This window comes from Gobius niger (genome assembly GCF_951799975.1).
Source record: "Gobius niger genome assembly, chromosome: 10".
NCBI classification, from domain to species: Eukaryota; Metazoa; Chordata; class Actinopteri; order Gobiiformes; family Gobiidae; genus Gobius; species Gobius niger.
The window spans coordinates 31335251-31354131 of NC_136861.1; the positions used below are offsets into that span (position 1 = coordinate 31335251).

The window sequence follows — 18881 nt, forward strand, 5'->3', positions numbered from 1 at the left end:
TCTGCTGTGAATACGAGCGATCGCGATGTCGTCACATCCGTTGGCCGTGGTAGGCATTTTACATTTTCATATTTGATAAACATTTTATTAAAATCCTATAATCTGCAAAAACAATGTCCATAAACAGGGCATTGCTTCTCTTGCGCTGTCACAGATCTATCATTTTATAAAACCGAGTTAGAGGCCTGTATGCATCAGCTGCCTACCAAACATCCGGCGAAAATTGCGGAAGTAAACAATAACAGCGATCGCTCGTATAAACATCCATATGGACCCGAATTAGACTTTACTTTATTTGTATGTGATAAGTTAGTGATAATAAGTTAAACCAGAAAATGTCTAGAAACTGTGAAAAACTATGTTTCCAAGAAGATTCTATTTTCCCCCCTCTGCGAAGCCACGCCCCCTTCTATGACACGATGCCGTCTGTATCTTTACCGACTTCATAATGCCCGCCACTGAAAAGTTAAGATCGTTAGATAAATGCCATTTTTCCAGTTGCTGTGGAAAACGCATGACTGGTTCAAAATATAACTCAAAGTACGTTTTTAAACGTTTGGACTTCAGACTGTATCTTACTTTGCGTCAAACAACTGAAAATGTCGACACTAAAATACATCAAACTCTAATTTACAGACATGTATCCATAGAGTATAGTAATAATTATGTTCTACACATTGACAAAATAATGAGGTAAAAAAGGACAAGGAAGAAGTAAATGAACAGTGCTCTCCATTGTAACTGTGCTGAGGCGACAGTGCAAGAGTCCTAAGCCCCACTGAGCGCTCATACATGTTCACCATGCCCCGCTAGTGCGCTACAGACACGAACTGCAAAGCCTTAGACAAAGAATGCCAGAAGTAAAACCCTCGCACAAACAGCACGGACAAAATAGATGCATTTATAGCTTAATTTTTCCGCGGATGAACTCTCTAACCAACCTTTAAAAAAAGAGCTAGAACTCTGCAACAAAACGCCCTGTCATTTCCAACCATACAGTTTGCCAGGCTCCTGCAGTCGGCCAAATCATTTCAAAAGGCTACAGTTTGTTCCCCTCTAAACTCCATTATTGCGTACATTTCCCGGCGAGCGCGTGTCTGCTCGTGTGAGCCGAGTAGCGTGCCTGCAGGGCCCGAAGACATGGATCAATTCACACGTTCATTAGCAGACAGGCGAAGGTACGGCCAGATCGAGACTGTATAGAGGGAACAATCAGAGGTGGGCGGAGGGGTCCAATGTGGTGCCTGAGGAAGAGGACCGTTACTTTAAAGTAGTGACTCAAAAGACAACTCGAGAATTACAAAACTTGATACATTGACTTAATCAAGGCAAGGTTGTCCAATATCGCAATATTAGGCGACACAATGTCCATATTGCAAGAATCCGGAATGTATCGCAAGGTCACTGACTGAGATTTATGGATTCTTTGCAAACAACCAAACAAAACAACTTGATAATGTACTAATGTTGAGTTTTAGTCACTTTTTTTTCATATTTAGTTCCATTTTAACCTTGTTTAGGACAAAATTTAGCATTTAGTAAAGATACAGACCACCTTTTTTTCCAAACTGAGATATGTTCTTACGTGAGCTTTGACGAGTTGATACGTACCCGTCTGGTCCTTGTGGGTGCCCTCAGTCACGCAAAAATACCTAGGATGTTTTTAGCATTTGGAATCTCCCAATGTATTCCTATAGCTCCAAACGGGGATTAACTTAGAAGCGAACACGCTCTTTAATGGGCACGCACAAAGACCAGACAGGTACGAATCAACTCGTCTAAGCTCTGGTAAGAACATATCACAGTATGGAAGTACTGTGTGCGCTCAGTCACGCAAACAGACCAAAGATGTTGATAGCATCTGGCCTCTCCAAATGTATTCCTATATCTCCAAATGGGGTGAAGTTAGAAGCGACCAAGCTCTTCCACGGGCACGCACAATGACCAGACAGGTACGTATCAACTCGTCTAAGCTCAGGTAAGAACATGTATCAGTATGGAAAAATGGTGGCCTGTTCCTTTAAGTTTTGACATGATCACCATTACAATGAATGGAATGTACTATGTTGAAAAGATTTAGTAAAATATCACAAATAATATTGTTATTAAATAATGTCTGATTCACAATTAAAAGAAAATATAATATTAGCATTGGTGTTTCATGTTTGATTACAAAGATAAGAGGCAATATGAGCGCTATAATTATAACAGCTTAAAAAACACAGAAGACTACCAACTCATGGCTGCAAGCTGGGGTAACGTTTTGAAAACTCTGAGTAAAAGGTACGCCGTGATCCAGCTCCGTGATGCCGACCCGGCGACGCCCCGTTCGGTTGCCTGCTGTCAAAAGGCTCAGCCGAGTGTTCCCAAAATTACAACAATGGCTCCAACTTTGCACAAAGCAGTCAGACGGAAGCAGCTGAAGCAATGAATGATGAAAATAACGAGATACTTGGGGACATACTAAACACACAAAAAGAAAACATCGAATGCCTGCGTTTGAGCTAGCGTCGCGCTCCAAACCCACCACCTGCTGATGTCATGAGGTGGTGATCCTCTTTTTGGAGAATGGAGTAACTTCTGTGGAGCTCTGGGCTGTGTTTCCCTGTCAATCAATCTATCATTTCTTTATGTTTCATTCTAGATTGCCCTCTGCTGGCGTTTTATAGAACTACATTTAATAACATCTTAGAGGGATTTTCTAAACACATATGTTACGTTAAAGTTAAACATCCAAGGCTAAGGTGTCTAAAGAGTTTGTAACAGTGAATGAAGTGTAATACAGGGCCTTTAAAGCCTAGTCATTCAGATCATTTCCACCATCAAACTGCCTCCAATGCAAATGAGGCACAGCTGATAAACTAGGGCGAACGATTATTTTTGTCACTATTGAAATCACGATTATTCAAACCATTATTTGTTGCCTTAAAAAAAAAAGTCTATTTTATTTATTTATATATTTATTTTTTTTAAACTATGCTGAATATTTTCTGTTTTCTGGACAGTCATAAAAGTACAAATGATTTCAAGTTTGCCTCGATTAAGGAGAGGTCTCTGTTTCACACCTGCCCCCTGCTGGCCAGCCCTCACACCTGCGCAAGCAAACTGAGCAGCGCGGCCTGATGACATCATCACACAGAGCTGTTTGTTTTTATGTCAGGCAAAAGCTTGAGCCATGGCACGCAAAATGCTAAGGGAAAGTAATCCCAGTGCCATGAAATAATGCAAGTCTGCTTTGCCAAAACAAAAATAAATAAATAATTAAAAATAATAATTAAAAAAAAATAAAATAAAAAATTATCAGAATTTTGCAATAGTTTAGTGTAATAATTTTCGATTAATTGCACAGCCCTACGATAAACTACAACCACTTCTCTCCCTCCTAAACCAGCAGATCATTTTCAGCCAATAAAATGTTATCTTGCTATAAGGATGGCAACATAGTGATGGCAATTTGAGCACCGACATGGCGAGGTGAAGGTGTGCGAGCATAGGATTACTGTCTGAAAGAGCAACAACAAACAAACAGCTGCCCAAACGGCTGTTGTAAAATGAAACAAAAGTATGGCTCAGTCATCGTCATGGAGATAGCCCCCTGATTGATATTGCGAATCCGTATCAACTGCATTAACCCGGTCTGAGCCCTAATCGATGCTGCATTTTAAACATGACGAAAATAAGTTGCGGTGCCATGTTTTAGCCACCACCCTGGCAACCTAAAGTGCACTTTGAGCTAAATGATTTATATACAGAGACAGACAGTTGGATATTCTCTCTCCCTCTCCTCCTGCCTGTCCACTTCACTCAGTCTCTCCCGGCTCCTAATTATGGTAATGTCTAGATCCACAGATGCCGTCTAGGGCCGAACTCTAGGGCTGAACAATGAATCCAGATAGAAGTTTGAATGGTCGCAATTAGCAAGAACGCAAAAGGCTGCAATTATTTATGTAATGTCCCGAGCAGAGAAGAGAACAGGACTCTGGGTCTCATCGTGTGAAAGGAAAACGAATCCTCCACAAATGTGTTTTCAAATGCAGTTGATTCAGTTTAGCGGTTTACATTTCAGTCGTTTCCCCGAATGAAAACTCTCCTGGACGTTTTTAAAGCAGTGGTTCTCAACTGGTGGGCCTGGACTCAGAAGTGGGTCGCGGAACCATTTTCAGTGGGTCTTAAAATGACTGTTATCAGGTTGTTGCTGCTGCTGTTGTTTTATTATTATTTCTGTGCTTTTGGCTTATTTAAAACTCACGCAAAGATAATTTGTGAGGGAAATTAAATATTTTACATTATATTTTTTACAAATTCAAGTCTTATTTGGGGCGCGGCATGTTATCCCGGGGTAATGGTGGGTCCCAATGGTTTACAAAACATTTGTGTTTGAAAAAAATAATTTTGTATTATAATTTTTTTGATATTACTTTAATCCATATTTATTTAGCTCTCAGTAACTGTCCTTTAAAAGTATTTTAATTTGTATTTATGCAGAGAAACATATTTATTCATGTGAATTATATTATGGGGGTCACTTAAAACAACCAAGATGGCGCTGACACAAGGAGGACTCTTTGATTGAGCATTGTGCATATATTTTGTGGCACGCACATAAAAATCTGGATCAAAAATTGAAATAAACAACCCCTTACCCTCATATTTACGTGTGTCAGGCGTAATACTTGTGCAGTGTGTGGCAGAGCAGGATGAGTCGAAGCAATGAAGCAAATAACTTTATAGAGAAACCAATAACTCAACCTTAAAGGGACTATATGGAGTTTAAACATGTTAAAATCAAGTATTTTCCTCCCCCTACATGTTCCAGCCATGTCCTAATGTGTAGAATGAGCTCAGACCTGTTCACCACAACTGCCTCTAAAATCATATAGAAGGTGCAGTTACGCATGAGACCAGAGGTGGCAGTAGTGAGCATCAAATGACTAACTTGCATCTCGCCCCTTTAACCTCAACCATGGACTTGTCAGGTGAAGGGAATACTTGAAACAAATAATAGTACAATATAACTGAATACAAAAGCCACCTAATCACTAATAAATCTGAGCTCGTTTGTTTATTGGTTCATTTGGAAGGAACTGTGCATGTTAATTAACAAGCCACACTGGATTTTATGGGCTAATTTCTATCCGTCGTCTAACACACTCACTCATCCTTGCCTATTGTACATGTTTTTAGTGGTGGGGGAAGCGGAGTACCCGGAGGAAACCTAGCAGAAGTCGTCAAGAAACACAAAGTCAGGATCAAAACAAGGGTTAAATTGAAATAAATTTCGGAAATGTCTCACTAAAACTGAACTTTTACACATTTATGAGTTCTGTTCATTGTTTGTTTTTGGCTAAGTTTGGAAGAATGTGTGGATCTCAGTCAGATAAAGACTTTAGTGATATTGTGGCTTCTTGCGATGCGGATATTGCATCACCTAATGTCGCGAGCTGGGGGTACAGTATGTAGGCTACCTTTGAATGACCCCACAGAGACAGGGGTGTTTTCAAGACAGTAGCAAAACAATGCATTTTTGAGTAACCACTCTAGATTAGTGATCGCCTAACGCCCAGAGGAAACAAAACAAGCTAACAAAATGAGTGACAGTGACTTTGTTAATTGAGACACATCGCTGGAATCACAAAACTAAGAGGATGTTAAGGCTGTAGTTACCATCTGACAGTTGCAAACTGGAGAGTGGCCAATAAATAATTTAGACTCTGCAGTGAACGTACATCACCGAGTCTCTACAGCCAGGACTCAGCCGAGCAGCTCACTCCACCTCAGCACTCCCCCCTGTTCCTGGGTTATCTCCAGGAAGTGTGCCCTACATTCCAAAAAGGCACAGAGAACTAAATGTAAATACAAACTTAAAGCTGGGTTTAAAGGGGTCGCACGGATTGCTGTTTTTCTGTTGTTTTTCTACCACGCTACGTCGAGAAGTATTGCGGGAGCTAGAAAAGGGTTGGGGCAGCAGTGAACTGTTTATGCAAAACAACCAGTGTCTTGAAAACAGGATGTATCACATTTTAAAGCCGGTAAACGTAATCATATTGTGTGATAGAACGTCTTTAATTACAAAGCTAGTCTTAACAGCGCCCATCGATTGCGGACAGATTTAGACAGGTGCACTCCAGTCCATTCAACAATTTACAGAAGAAATTTGAACCAGGAAGTACTGATAATTGTTGCTAAAGTCCATAGATACAGACGGCATCTCGTCATAAAAGGGGGGCGTGGCTTCGCCGAGGGGGAAAATAGAATCTTTAGAGAAACATAATTGTCCACTCTTTTTAGCCATTTTCTGGTGGAATATGAACTTATTTATCACATACAAATGAAGTCAAGTGTAAACCGGCCCATATGGATATTTTCTGACAGCAGATTGTTCAGTAGAAGTGAAAAAACGGCAGTTGTTAGCATTAGCCCGATGCTAACATGTAGCATCAAGTTAGCATTCTCCATTATTTATGCATTTATGGGCTGTTGAACCACTTTGCTACTCCCCATGTCTTTGTATCTTTATTTAGTAGAAAACTATATCAACAATTAAGCATTTGTTAAAGTAGTTTTTGAAGAATTAGAGAAAGTTTAGATTTTTCTCCAAATTGTTTTCCCCCTTAACTGTTTTCAAACATGACCATACAGTACATGGGCAATTCCAGAGATGCCGTCTGTATCTATAGACACAGGCGGCATGTTTGCCCATATATACGTATTGCCCATTTATGGTCATGTTCAAAGCAGCCAGAGGGGGAAAACAAAGATAAGGAAAAACGGACTTTCTCCCATTTTTTATACTTAATAAAAATTCAAAGACAAAGTGGTTCCGCAGCCCATACGTAAGCACTTAAAATACGGACAATGCTAACCAGGAAGCTAGCGAGTGCCGTTTTTGCCGCTTCAACTGAACAATTTACTGTGAAAACGTATCCATATGGACCCAATTTTGGCTTGACTTTTATTGGTTTGTGATAAATATGTTTATGGTCCACCCGAAAACGGCTGGAAAGAGTGAATAATTGTGATTCAAATGAAAGGTTTTCTTTTCCCTCGGCCACGCTAAACTGACTAAATTGTATTGAAGTTGAAGAAGTAGAGACTGTCGCGACAGCACACATCTGCGCCAACGGTCCCTCTGACCACCATCATTCACTCACACTCTCAATAATCATGGCCTATTGTACATGTTTTTAGTGATAGAGGAAACCTACGCAGACACGACAAAAACATGCAAACTCCACACAGAAAGGCTCCGTCCAGGTGGGAATTGAACCCAGGACCTTCTTGCCAACAGCGCAATAAAGCAGCTTTCTTTTAGCATCATACAGAAATTAGCCATCATGCTAATTTTTCCATTTCAAAATGCTTCACTACCTGCAACTGCCAGAAGAGGGCACCACACATCTAAACCAAGCCTAAAACTGAAAAAGGATGAATTGAAAGGTAGACATTGTCCATTCATATACATTGTTTTAAAAGCCAATTCATAGCACCAATACATGCTAATGCTAACAAGTGTGATGCTAGTGCTAGCTTGACACTGACAGCGCCATTTTTGCTGTTTAATATCAAACGAAGAGCTTTTGGAAGAGGACCTAATGTAATTATAATGTCAATATGGCGACCTGCTGTCAAAGAATTGCTGTAACAACTCCGTGGAGGCGCGAGCTGCTGATGTCCCGCTCCGATGACCAAGCTACGAGTCACGTTGGAGACGATTATATAGGGCACTCGCAGTGAAGACAACGCACGCTTTTTGTTTTACGAGAAAACCCTCGTATTGAAATAAATCCTTGTGTTTTATGGCATTGATTTGGGTGAAATGTTACGCAGTACGGCTTTAAGTAATGACAGCGTTTGACAAAAGCCTGAATAGAGCACGGTGACCTCTTCAGCGGTGCCTTGTGGAGATGCGGCGAGGCATTTGATCCCATTGATTTTGGTTCTTAGGGATCAGGTATTAAAGGCCCGGATCTACTTGCAGGCAGAACACAAGACACCCGTCACTGGCCAGCGGAAGTCAAGGGACATTTTTGAAGCGTTTTGGACTCATCTAAAGCGTTATTGTCACAAGAAGCTAACCCATCACACACAAGTTATGGTGTGGAAGAATTGAAGCAAGTCATTGGTAAAAGCAGATATACTGTATGTGAGCATTTTTCACAATGCTACGAGGAATTTTAATCTACTTTTTTTTCGGGAATCAAGTCATCGGAAGTCAAAATTACTGCGATTATGATAAGTCAACAGGCTAACAGCTAACACAATCATTACTGCGATTTTGCAATCACATTTTGGACATTTCTTGTGATGTTTCTCTGTTGGACATAGGAACATGACATAAGAAGAGGTAAACATTATAGATACAGACGGCATCTCGTCATAGAAGGGGGCGTGGCTTCGCCGAGGGGGGAAATAGAATCTTTAGAGAAACACAACTCTTGTAGCCATTTTCTGGTGGAATATGAACTTATTTATCACATATAAATAAGGTCAAGTGTAAATCGGGCCCATATGGATATTTTCTCACAGCACATTGTTCAGGTGAAGTGAAAAAACGGCAGTTGTAGCAAGCGCTAGCTAACCGTTAGCATTAGCCCGATGCTAACATGTAGCATCAAGTTAGCATTCTCATGTATTTATGGGCTGTTGAACCACTTTGCTCCTCCCCATATCTTTGTATCTTTATTTAGTAGAAAACTATGTTCATAATTCAGCATTTGTTAAAGTGAATAATTAGAGAAAATTTCAATTTTTTCAAAATTGTTTTCCCCATTAACTGTTTTCAAAAATGACCATATATGGGCGATTCCAGAGATGCCTATCTATACCTGTCAATGTAAAGCCATGCTGTACATAAGGGCCACGGGCAAGCACCGGGTCTATGTCTTGGTATTTATTCATCTCATAGAACAAAGCAGAAGAGTTCATTTGCAAAAGCAGATATCTCTATTTTTATGTTTTTTCCAAAAATCGTTTTGGTTATTTGTTACTGCACTCGACAGATGCCGCTTATGAAACTAAAGTTGTGGGACTTTAATTCATTTAATTAAAGCCACATTTATGAGGCTCACCCCTGCTAAGATGTGACTGTAAACTTGACTGGGAGCGGGCACGTCTCCAGCTCGTCTCCATGGAGATGCGACGAAAGGCAGTAGAATTTGAAATTTAAACAGGTTAGTCTCTCATCCACATCCTTTCTTTGATTACCCACTGCAATAACAGCATTTTCTGTGTCATCAGGAGCATGTTCTGTTTTGCCGCAACAGTATAGCCCAAAATGTTAGACAGCGTACCTTTAAGAACAAGTGGTAATGAAAAACACTGCAATGCGAAGAGAAATATTCAAGCATACGTTTTTGTTTTTTTTCAATGTCATTTTCTCAATGACACTTATCTGTTTTGGCAATTTATATTTTTTTATTTGACTTTTATTTAACCAGGAGAGTCCCACTGAGATTACGAATGTCTTTTACAGGGGAGTCCTGGGCCCAGAGGGGAACCTATTGTACGTGTTTTTTGCGGTCGGGGAAACCGGAGTACCCGCAGACACGGGGAGATCAGGCAAACTCCACACAGAAATACCTCGTCCAGGTGGGAATCAAACCTGGGACCTTCTAGCCGCGCCGCCCTAATTAAATCTCCCCGTTTTTCTTGAAAGAAATGGCGATGTTACAGGAGTTATCCACTATTTTCTCTGTTTTGTTTAATGAATAGATTTGAAATAATAAGGAAAATCAGATACTACTAGTCATATGAATGATGAATTGTTCCATATGGCAGACACGCTGTGACGGAAAACAACAAAACATTTGATAATAACTAATCCCTTCAAGCAAATATATACGTTTAGAATCCACTGGTGAGTATAATGATAAATGCAGCGTGATACTGCAAAAAAAAGTATCATTCAATTACCGTAAACGCCAGCAAAAAAAGTGAAAGGCATCCCGCCCTTTTCCAATGCAACTGAACTCTCAATCAATCACGAAACAAGCAAAGCGGAGTAAGCGGAGTGTAAAGACGTTTGAATGGGGCTAAAAACAGTGGCGGTGCTGGTTATTAGACGGAGATTCTCGGGGAAGGAAACGCAGCACATCGGCTGGAGGGTTTCTGCAGGATTAGTCAAACACGCAAACACAACTCCAGTATGTTTTGGATCGGGGGAAAAAAAACACATTACAACACTGTTAAAAGCCAGAAAGAAGACATATCACAAATTCAAACTATCTTTTATGTAGCAGTGTGTTCTGATTACGAGTTCCCCCTCTTTATTATGGAATAGGGGTGATTTAGACGCTATGCTAGTTGAGTTATATTTCTGGTCGGGCTAAGCATTACAATCAATACTTGCAGCATTTATCGACTTCCTCTCCACTTACACTGGGGGGGAAGCACAAATTAATGTGCGTCCATATCACATGCCACACCGCGCAACCAGCATGCAGCCTGCTTGTGGGACCACCAGACGTATGAAGAAGAAATTAGCACTTGCTTTATTGCACACGGCAAACACGGTGACGGAAATGCTACGGCTTTGCATCGGATTTGAGGAAAATTGGGGCTAGTTAATTGGCAGGGGTCACCACTACCACCAGTCGACCCTGTGGAAGGAAGAACACCTGGTTTGGATAGAGGAAAACCTTTGCCTCTTGTTGGCGCATGCTCTCATTCGTCCAGGAAGCCTTCATCAACAACAACAACAACAACAACAACAACACAAGAGCTAAGAAGCAGCATCAGCGAATAGAAGCGAAACGTCCTCTTACTGTATGTTGAAAAGCAAACAAAGGGACACAGAGTCTTGTATGGATCACAGTTCCCTCAAAAATCTGCATCTTCATTCCATATTGGATTTTCTCTGCAGTTGTGATGCCTCTAGCACATATCTGCCAGCAGTTCTGTGCTACTGTTCTGGTGATGGCAATCCTCTTGTTATGTGAAGATAATAATAATCTACTTACTGGTCCAATGGAACTCATGTCCTATTCCTTTCCTTTCAAGGCCAAGCCACGGAGCTAAACCAGATACGGACTGAACTCTCTGGGTCATATTTTTGGATAGCACTGACTCTCAGCATTATAAACAACAGCACACACATACCCCTCCCTAACCACGCCAATGGATTGTCGTCCATCCTGTCCCCAAGAAAAAATTCCGCACGTGACCTCATGTGCTTTCTCATGTATTGATGTTTTTATCTTTTACCTAACTTAACCTGATTGTAATTTCGCATATCTTCTTTTGTAAGGAACATTGAGTTGCCTTGTGTACGAAATGCGCGGTATAAATAAAGTTGGTTAGCCCATTCACTATAATGCGATTTTGCTGAGCACTCGACAAGATTCTTTTAAAACAACTCATTGCACAAAAATATTATATTTATCAAATTATTATCAAATTATTTTTTTCTATGCAAAATGAAGGCTTATTTCAAAAACTACAATAATAAAAATCAAGCCTTTTGGGGCTTTTAGTTACTGTGTTTGTCTTTAAAACTTTGTACAGTTTGGACCTAAAGTTGCTTGGATAGATACAGACGCCATCTCGTCATAGAAGGGGGCGTGGCCTCGCCGAGGGGAAAAAAGAGAACTCTTTAGAGAACCACAATTTTTCACTCTTTTTAGCCATTTTCTGGTTGAAATTATTTATCACACGTAAATAAAGTCAAGTCTAAATCAGGTTCATATGGATATTTTCTCACTGCAGATTGTTCAGTAGAAGTAGAAAAACTGCAGCTGTAGTTCGCGCTAGCTAGCCGTTAGCATTAGCACGATGCTAACATGAAGCACTATGTTAGCATTCTCCATTATTTATGTATTTATGGGCTGTTGATCCACTTTGCTCCTCTCCATGTCTTGGCATCTTTATGTAGTAGAAAACTATATTTAGAAAGTTTAGATTTTTCTCCAAATTGTTTTCCCCCTTAACTGTTAACAAACATGACCATATATGGGCGATTTGTTTGTTTTTTGTCTTCGTTTCTGGCCAATATCTCTGTCATTACTGGGACGATTCACATGAAACTAAAACGGTCATAATGTTCAGTGTCTTCTCTGTCAGCAAATATGAACTCAGGTGCAATTATTTTCTAATGAAGGCGTCAATATTTGTCTTTTTTTTTTTTTTTTTGAGATTTCTTTCCCGTAGTTGTACAGGCACCTGTCTCCACCTGACATCAAAACGTTATCAAATTCGAGAACGTGAACGCAACCTGTAAAAACCTATTGGAACAAAAACTATGCCACTTAAACTGAGCTAAATCTTTAAAACAACAGTGTTCATATGCACAGGTGCTGCAGTTACAGTGAAGGGATAGCGATACATGGAACAAGGTCAAACGAGGCACTGGGAGTCAAAGTTCACCGGAGCAGTCGATGGGCAGAGATTGCATTTCTGGACTCGCGGGAGACCGGAGGAGCCACGTGGGCCGTTATTTATGAGCGTATGATGTAACAGCCTATAACCGTACAAGGAGGCTACAAATTCAGCGCCGATAAATCCCCTCCACAAAAGCTCGCGGGGTCGCGTAACCAAACGAACTCGTAAAAGCCGCGATGGATTAGCCGTCAGTGACTTAAATAATTAGGGGGGGAATGATACAAAATCGAGTTTACAGGCACGACGGATGTTTCTGCGACACGGATACTGCATCACCTGATATTGCCATCCCGATAAAAACAAAACAATGTTGTTAGTGAGGACAAGCTAGCTTTTTCCAGGCTACACGTTGAGGATAATCTTGAATGTTCCAACACGCCCTTCTAATTTTAGCCACTTCAAATTCAGAAATCCTACCGCCGCTATTTCCCTATAATCCAGAGTACATGCTTCTATTAATAATCACAATGAGGAGAACTGGATTGATTTTCTTCTTGTATGGAAGAGAATACAGTACGTACGCTCCCAACCACTCTATGAAAGCAATTCTCGAAGCTACTATTAGCATCTGCATAGCAAAATGAAAAGCACCATTCTAACGACTTCCACTTTTTTTTTATCTCTACCTCTACTGCGCCTTGAGTCAGAGAGTAGTGCATCCAAACGACAACAACTCCCAGTCACAATCAAACAGAAATGCATCGTCTTCCATCCAGTGCAAGGAAGAGTACAGTGAGCAGTACATTGAGAAAACAAAGCAGTCTCTATTCAAGAGGATGTACCAACACTGCAGGGAGCGTCTTAGAGCCACTAAAGCAAAGGTCACAATTCTAACAGGGGTGATTTTGGAGGAAAAGCTCAAACCTACACTTAACACTGCACAAAGAAAAGACGTCCATTGATTCCAGCTTGTGAGTTTGACCAGTCTGGCATTTTCACTGCAAGCGTGAGGAGAAGCATATGGCGCCCATAGCTCACTCACCCCGGTCCAGTCGGCGATGTCTGGAAAAACTCTACAACAGCACTACACAACAGCAAAATGAAAATCACAATTCGGAATACTACCCTTACTGCTACAACTTGCTTCTAAACTGTTTGGCATAGTGTACGTACGTTTCATTACAACTAAAATGCCTTGTCGGGTTGCCACCTTGTAAATAATGTAAAATAGTCATGGAAATCTACAAACTATAATTAAAACAACAATGCGGGAACACCACAGAGAAGCAGTCAGCAAAATGATGACTTAACTGTTAAGCTTAGTGTACAATGAGTCAGAACAAATAAAACATTGTTGAATGTGCCTCCCCAATCTAAAACAGACAATAATTTAAGACACTGCAATCACCATTTTGCGAGGCAAGAGGGTCCATCCACAAGCACAAGCACATTAAGATACTGTATATTCTTCACCTAATGAATTCCATACTATCACTGTAGCAAGTGCAACCTCAGAGCTTTAAACACCACAGCATCATAACAAGGCTAACACACACTGAAAACAATCTTGCTGTCACACGTAAATCCTGGAAGTCAGCTCACTGAAGAAGGCCATCTCCCACCAATTCAACATGGATGAACTTATCTTCCAGAATGTGCTGGAGGAAATTTAAATGTTTTGTATGTTGTATATTTTATGTATAGTCCCGAGAAATCTAAGAATACGTGGAAAGGAAGCAAATAGCCAGGGTTCCCAGCCAGTGGCCATTTAAAGTTAATGGCTCACACAACTGCTGCACTCCACCAGTGATGTGCGTTCACTGTGCATATTCACACGGCACCTGCATCCTGCTGATAGCGTGCACACGCACAATTACAGTCGCGTATTTTCATCTTCCTTCTCACCTTTCCGTCCCCCTCCCTCCCTCCCCATTCCTCTGTACCTCTGTGCATGCTCGGCACAGCACATGCTGACATCAGCACCCAGCAGCGCCTGCTAGACCCCCATACACACGCGCGCCCGCGCACACGAACACAAGCGCGCGCACAAGGCGCATATATCAAGCAGGTCCCAACTCCACGCTGACACGAACAACTAACAAATGTGATGGATAGTGATCAACAGCCTCGTAAAAGCGCTGTTGGTTCACGGCCCCGACGTTAATTAACTATAAATTTGCAGCGGTGGGTTCGAGCTGATACGTCTAGATACTTGTAAGCTCCAGCCAATAGGTGTCAAAACAGAGCCCCACAACAAGCTGCTCACACTACAGGCCTACCTGGTCCCCAAGGGCCTAGCACAGCTGCCTTACCCACTCAGAAACATGAAAGGATATGGCCATTCGGTGATCTTTTTGGCGTATTTTCTCACAAAGTTGTCTTCACTGAAGATGAAGAGGGAACGGTTGACAGTAAAACAGTTCTGGCGCACGGGGATGGGATTATAGAGGGCCATAGTCCGCGCTCTTTGCGCCATGGACTGTTTGTACATTCTCTGGGTCCCGGGTCCTCCAGGGGGTCCTCCGTGCATTCCATGTCCATGCATCCCGTGCCCATGCATCCCGTGCCCATGTCCGTGACCATGTCCGTGGGGCCCTCCTTGCCTGCTGCCACCGCGGCCTCCCGCGCCCCCGCCGCCATACCTGGCCGGCACCTCATCTCCGAACCGCGCCATTCTCTGCACACCAAGAGCCAATCTTTAATACGCAGCGGAGAAGGAGAGCAATCCTCAGCTGTGCAGCCACACAACATTACATCCCATCTGGATCAGAACGTCTCATGTGCACAACGGGTTGTCTTGTAGAGGCAAAGGCTGAACACCTGCATCCGGTGCGCTCTGCTGTGCCGTGCTCCTTGGATTCAGTGAAGGAGGCCGCCCATGTACCGATCTGAGCGCGCTCAGCCTGCGGCCGGCGGTGGATTTGTGGCTGGGGGAAATTAAACGTGTGTTCCCCGAGTGGGCTGCGTGCGCCGCACGGTCGAGTTGCTGTGGGCTGTCTCCGCCTGGGTGTCCGTCAAAGGCAGAATTCGGCCCCAACATAAAATCAACCAGAGGCTGTAGCCCGCTGACATGAATGTTTCATATTGTCCATGGCTCATGCTTTCGCTCCAATAAAAAAGAGATGACAGGAGGAAATCCTCGGACAAGGGCTTCAATTAAACAGATTGTCCAAAAACACATTGAAAAGGATTGACAGCATCTTGTCTAGACAGGCTTCGGTGATGTTTCACTTGTCATTTTGGAACAAAATATGGCACTCAAAGGCGGAAAACTGCTATTTATTTATTTATTTCACGAAACATCCGCAATGTTTGGTAGCCTATGTGGCATTAGTGGCTTCACCGATGCGCTCTGGAAAAAGAAAAACGAGCGAGGTGCCAGGCGCTGGTCTTATTTCAAAGAGAAAATAGAAAATACCGCACTCCATTGATGCGGCGCGCTGTCATATTCTCCAGTGTGGACGGAACGCTCCTCTCAAACATCCTCCTCGCTGTTCGTCACCTGCGCTTGCATCCAGGAGCCGAGCGGGGACATCCACGGCGTCGTCAAAGGCAAGGGTACGGCGGCCGCCGGTCGCCCGTGTCGCTGCCCCGCGTCATGCCCGCTGACTGTGGCTCGTCGAATGCGCCGACAACAACAACAACTCGGTCCCTTCAGCAATCCCGCCCCGCTAAAGCTCTCCGCTCGGTCCGCACTGATGAGCCCCGATGTCCTGGCAGCTCGCTCACGGTCTCACCGTCTCACTGGAGCGGCCTCTACTCCTCTGTGACAGGAGGGAGGGAGGGAGTGAGGAAGGGAGGGAGGGAGGAAAGGAAGGAGGGAGGGAGGGAGTGAGGAAGGGAGGGAGGGAGGAAAGGAAGGAGGGAGGGAGGAGGGCGCGCGGACGTGTTGAGTAATGCATAAAACGGGGGGAAAAATTACCACACGGGACTGCAGTTCTCATTGGAGGATTCGGGAATATGTGTGTGTTTAGTTATCCATCCAAATTAGCATGAAATAGAATAATAAAGAAAACGAGCGGTGGGAGGGAGGGAGGGGGGAGAGAGTGGGGAGAGAGGGAGGGGAGGGGGTCTTTACTGCCTCTGCACCCGCAGCACATGACGCACGGGCTCCGTCCAAACTCCAGACGTATAGCCGTCACGGACACTGGCACCCTCTATCAGAGATCACCACCGTGCGTTTCTATGGAGCCACAGCCCTACACACTCTCTGCACTCTACACTCTCTACACTCTCTACACTCTCTACACTCTCTACACTCTCTACACTCTCTACACTCTCTACACTCTCTACACTCTCTACACTCTCTGCACTCTCTCCGCATTCGGCACCGCGTCATGTCCAAGAGCGCGTTCAGGACAATGTCACCAAGAGACGCACGAGCTTCGCCCGATCTGTGTTTTTGTCCGTTCACATGGTTCACATGAAACAGATCAGAAAGAAGCTGTTCTTTACACACACACATACAAAAAAAAAAACAGAGTGGGGAGGAGGGGAGGGGGGCAAAAATTCAACTGCAGCCCCTACGCGCGCGCACCGGCAACGCTTTCGTACGTACGTGGCGCGCGTGTTTGTGACGGAAGGTGGAGAGGGAGAGAGAGAGAGGGAGAGGGAGAGGGAGAGGGAGAGGGAGAGAGAGAGAGAGAGAGAGAGAGAGAGAGGGAGAGAGAGAGAGAGAGAGAGAGGGGGGGGGGGGGGGGGTGCTATTCTTAGCAACAGACATTTGGAAATTAATGGACGAAGAGAACTCTCCTTCTCCCGAGCCCCTCCCAACTCGGAAACACGCTGGCTCTTCCCTCTGCCAACCCCCCCCCCCCCCTACCCCTCCCTCCCTCCCTCCTCCCCTCCTTTTCCCACCAAACTGCTCTCTGCCAGTTCCAAGGTGTGACCACTGTATAAAGCCGTGCGATGCGCTAAAGCTAAACACTGTACGTGTGCGGCCCTCCTTTTTTGACGCGCGGACACGCACGCGTAATATCGAGGCGCGCATACCCGTCGCTGTCGATCTACACGGGTGGTTTCTCCGACACCAGTGACAACGCGCACGCCACGCCATGAGTCACTTTTTTTTATGTACCAGCGCCCAAGCAGAAAGCGGGAAAAATGCGCCCCCCCCCCTCTATCTATTCTAGATAATTGATTGCCCACAGAAATAGCTGCGCGTGAGTCTCTGAATGGGAAATGATCATGGCGCACGTTTTTTTTTTTTTAAGGGTGACCAGCTGGGTGAATAATATACACTTTAAAAGCAAGAGTGGAGCGCTTCCCCCTGGCCCGCGATTCGGCGGCGTCGATCGATTCGCGGCACGACCTTAAACGTCTACCCGATAAGTGAGAAAAGGGATCGTTTTCGCTCGGTGTCCACTTAGCCAAAGAAAGACTTCCTGCTGAGAGAGAGAGAGAGAGAGAGAGAGAGAGAGAGAGAGAGAGAGAGAGAGGAAGGGGAGGCTGACCCTAGGACAAGGGCATGGGCAAATTGTGTTCGAATTTGTTTGTTTTGGGTTTTTGGGGAAGCGATTATACCGGGAAGCAGCGCAATAAGATCAATGGGATTGTGTCGTGACTCAAAACCACTAAGATTTCTGGGAGTCCCGGCACGTTAAAAACAAAAACTGAAAATGTAAAATGTTAAGTTCCGGAGTTGTGGGTAAAAGCATGTTTAACTGTTGCTACGACATGACATCATCCGCAAAACTTCTATAGAACATTTCATTTTTAAGCCTTGAAAATGCACGCCTATAGGTAAATAAACCACTGATCAAATCAAATTTTAAAAAAGTCAATATGCCAAAACAAAAAACAACAACTTCGCTTAATTTTGAGATTTATATTGGGCACAGGTTTTCATTAAACTGCTTGAGAATCGTTTCAGCACCATGGACAGCGCACACGTGAAAACTGACGTAACCGACACATACAGTGCAGGGCAGACAAGTGGAGTAAATCACAGTTCAGCTGACATCAATTTCAGTACCATGGACAGCGCCCGAAAGTAACCTGTAAACCTGTACGCTGCACTAACAAATTAATTTGAGGTAATTTTTTTTTTTAATTGACCCGGTTTAGACCCGATCTGAACTTGATCTAGGCCTGGTGGTTCTTATGAGTTCAAATATTTTATGGAGGTGGTACTGAAAAGTTTGAGAACCACTGCACAGTAGAGTCAGTGGAATGCCCTTCAGCACCATGGACAGCGCAAACAGCGGCCAAACCAAAATCAACTTGTTCAACAGCGGCATGATGCAATATTAAATATCGTAGGACCTGCCAGTGTTTTGGTGAGGGCTGTCCTCTCACCTCTGGCCAATCAGAGGCCAGCAGTCTGATCACATCACGTTAGCATGAGTTCAGCCCTTTGCTTTGGCCTGGGCAGCGGGGACACTCGCCTAACAGGGTAGATCAGGCACTGGCTGGATAGGGCCTGCCAGTGGAAATGGGGCTATACTGTACTAAGACCAACACCAACGTTTTCAAAAGGATTTGTTAGCAATTAATTCCTGGATTGATGTATGGAAATATGAATATAGATCTCTATGTGCTTGATAACTCACATTCCAGATGCATTT

The 18881-nt window shown here is 43.4% G+C and overlaps 1 protein-coding gene across 18 annotated transcripts in view; it reads right to left on the reverse strand.

Moving 5' to 3' along the window:
• cacna1aa (calcium channel, voltage-dependent, P/Q type, alpha 1A subunit, a) overlaps positions 1-16091 on the reverse strand; it is a 137466-nt gene extending 121375 nt beyond the window's left edge. For 10 of the 18 annotated variants that reach the window (XM_079565295.1, XM_079565292.1, XM_079565301.1 and 7 more), the window contains exon 1: positions 14652-16091. In XM_079565295.1, the coding sequence (XP_079421421.1) occupies positions 14652-14989 (338 nt within the window). In that variant the 5' untranslated portion in view covers positions 14990-16091. The remainder of the gene's footprint in view (positions 1-14651) is intronic. The other 8 variants (XM_079565294.1, XM_079565293.1, XM_079565289.1 and 5 more) reach the window with 1 other exon arrangement.
• Between the last annotated feature and the right edge of the window lie 2790 nt (positions 16092-18881).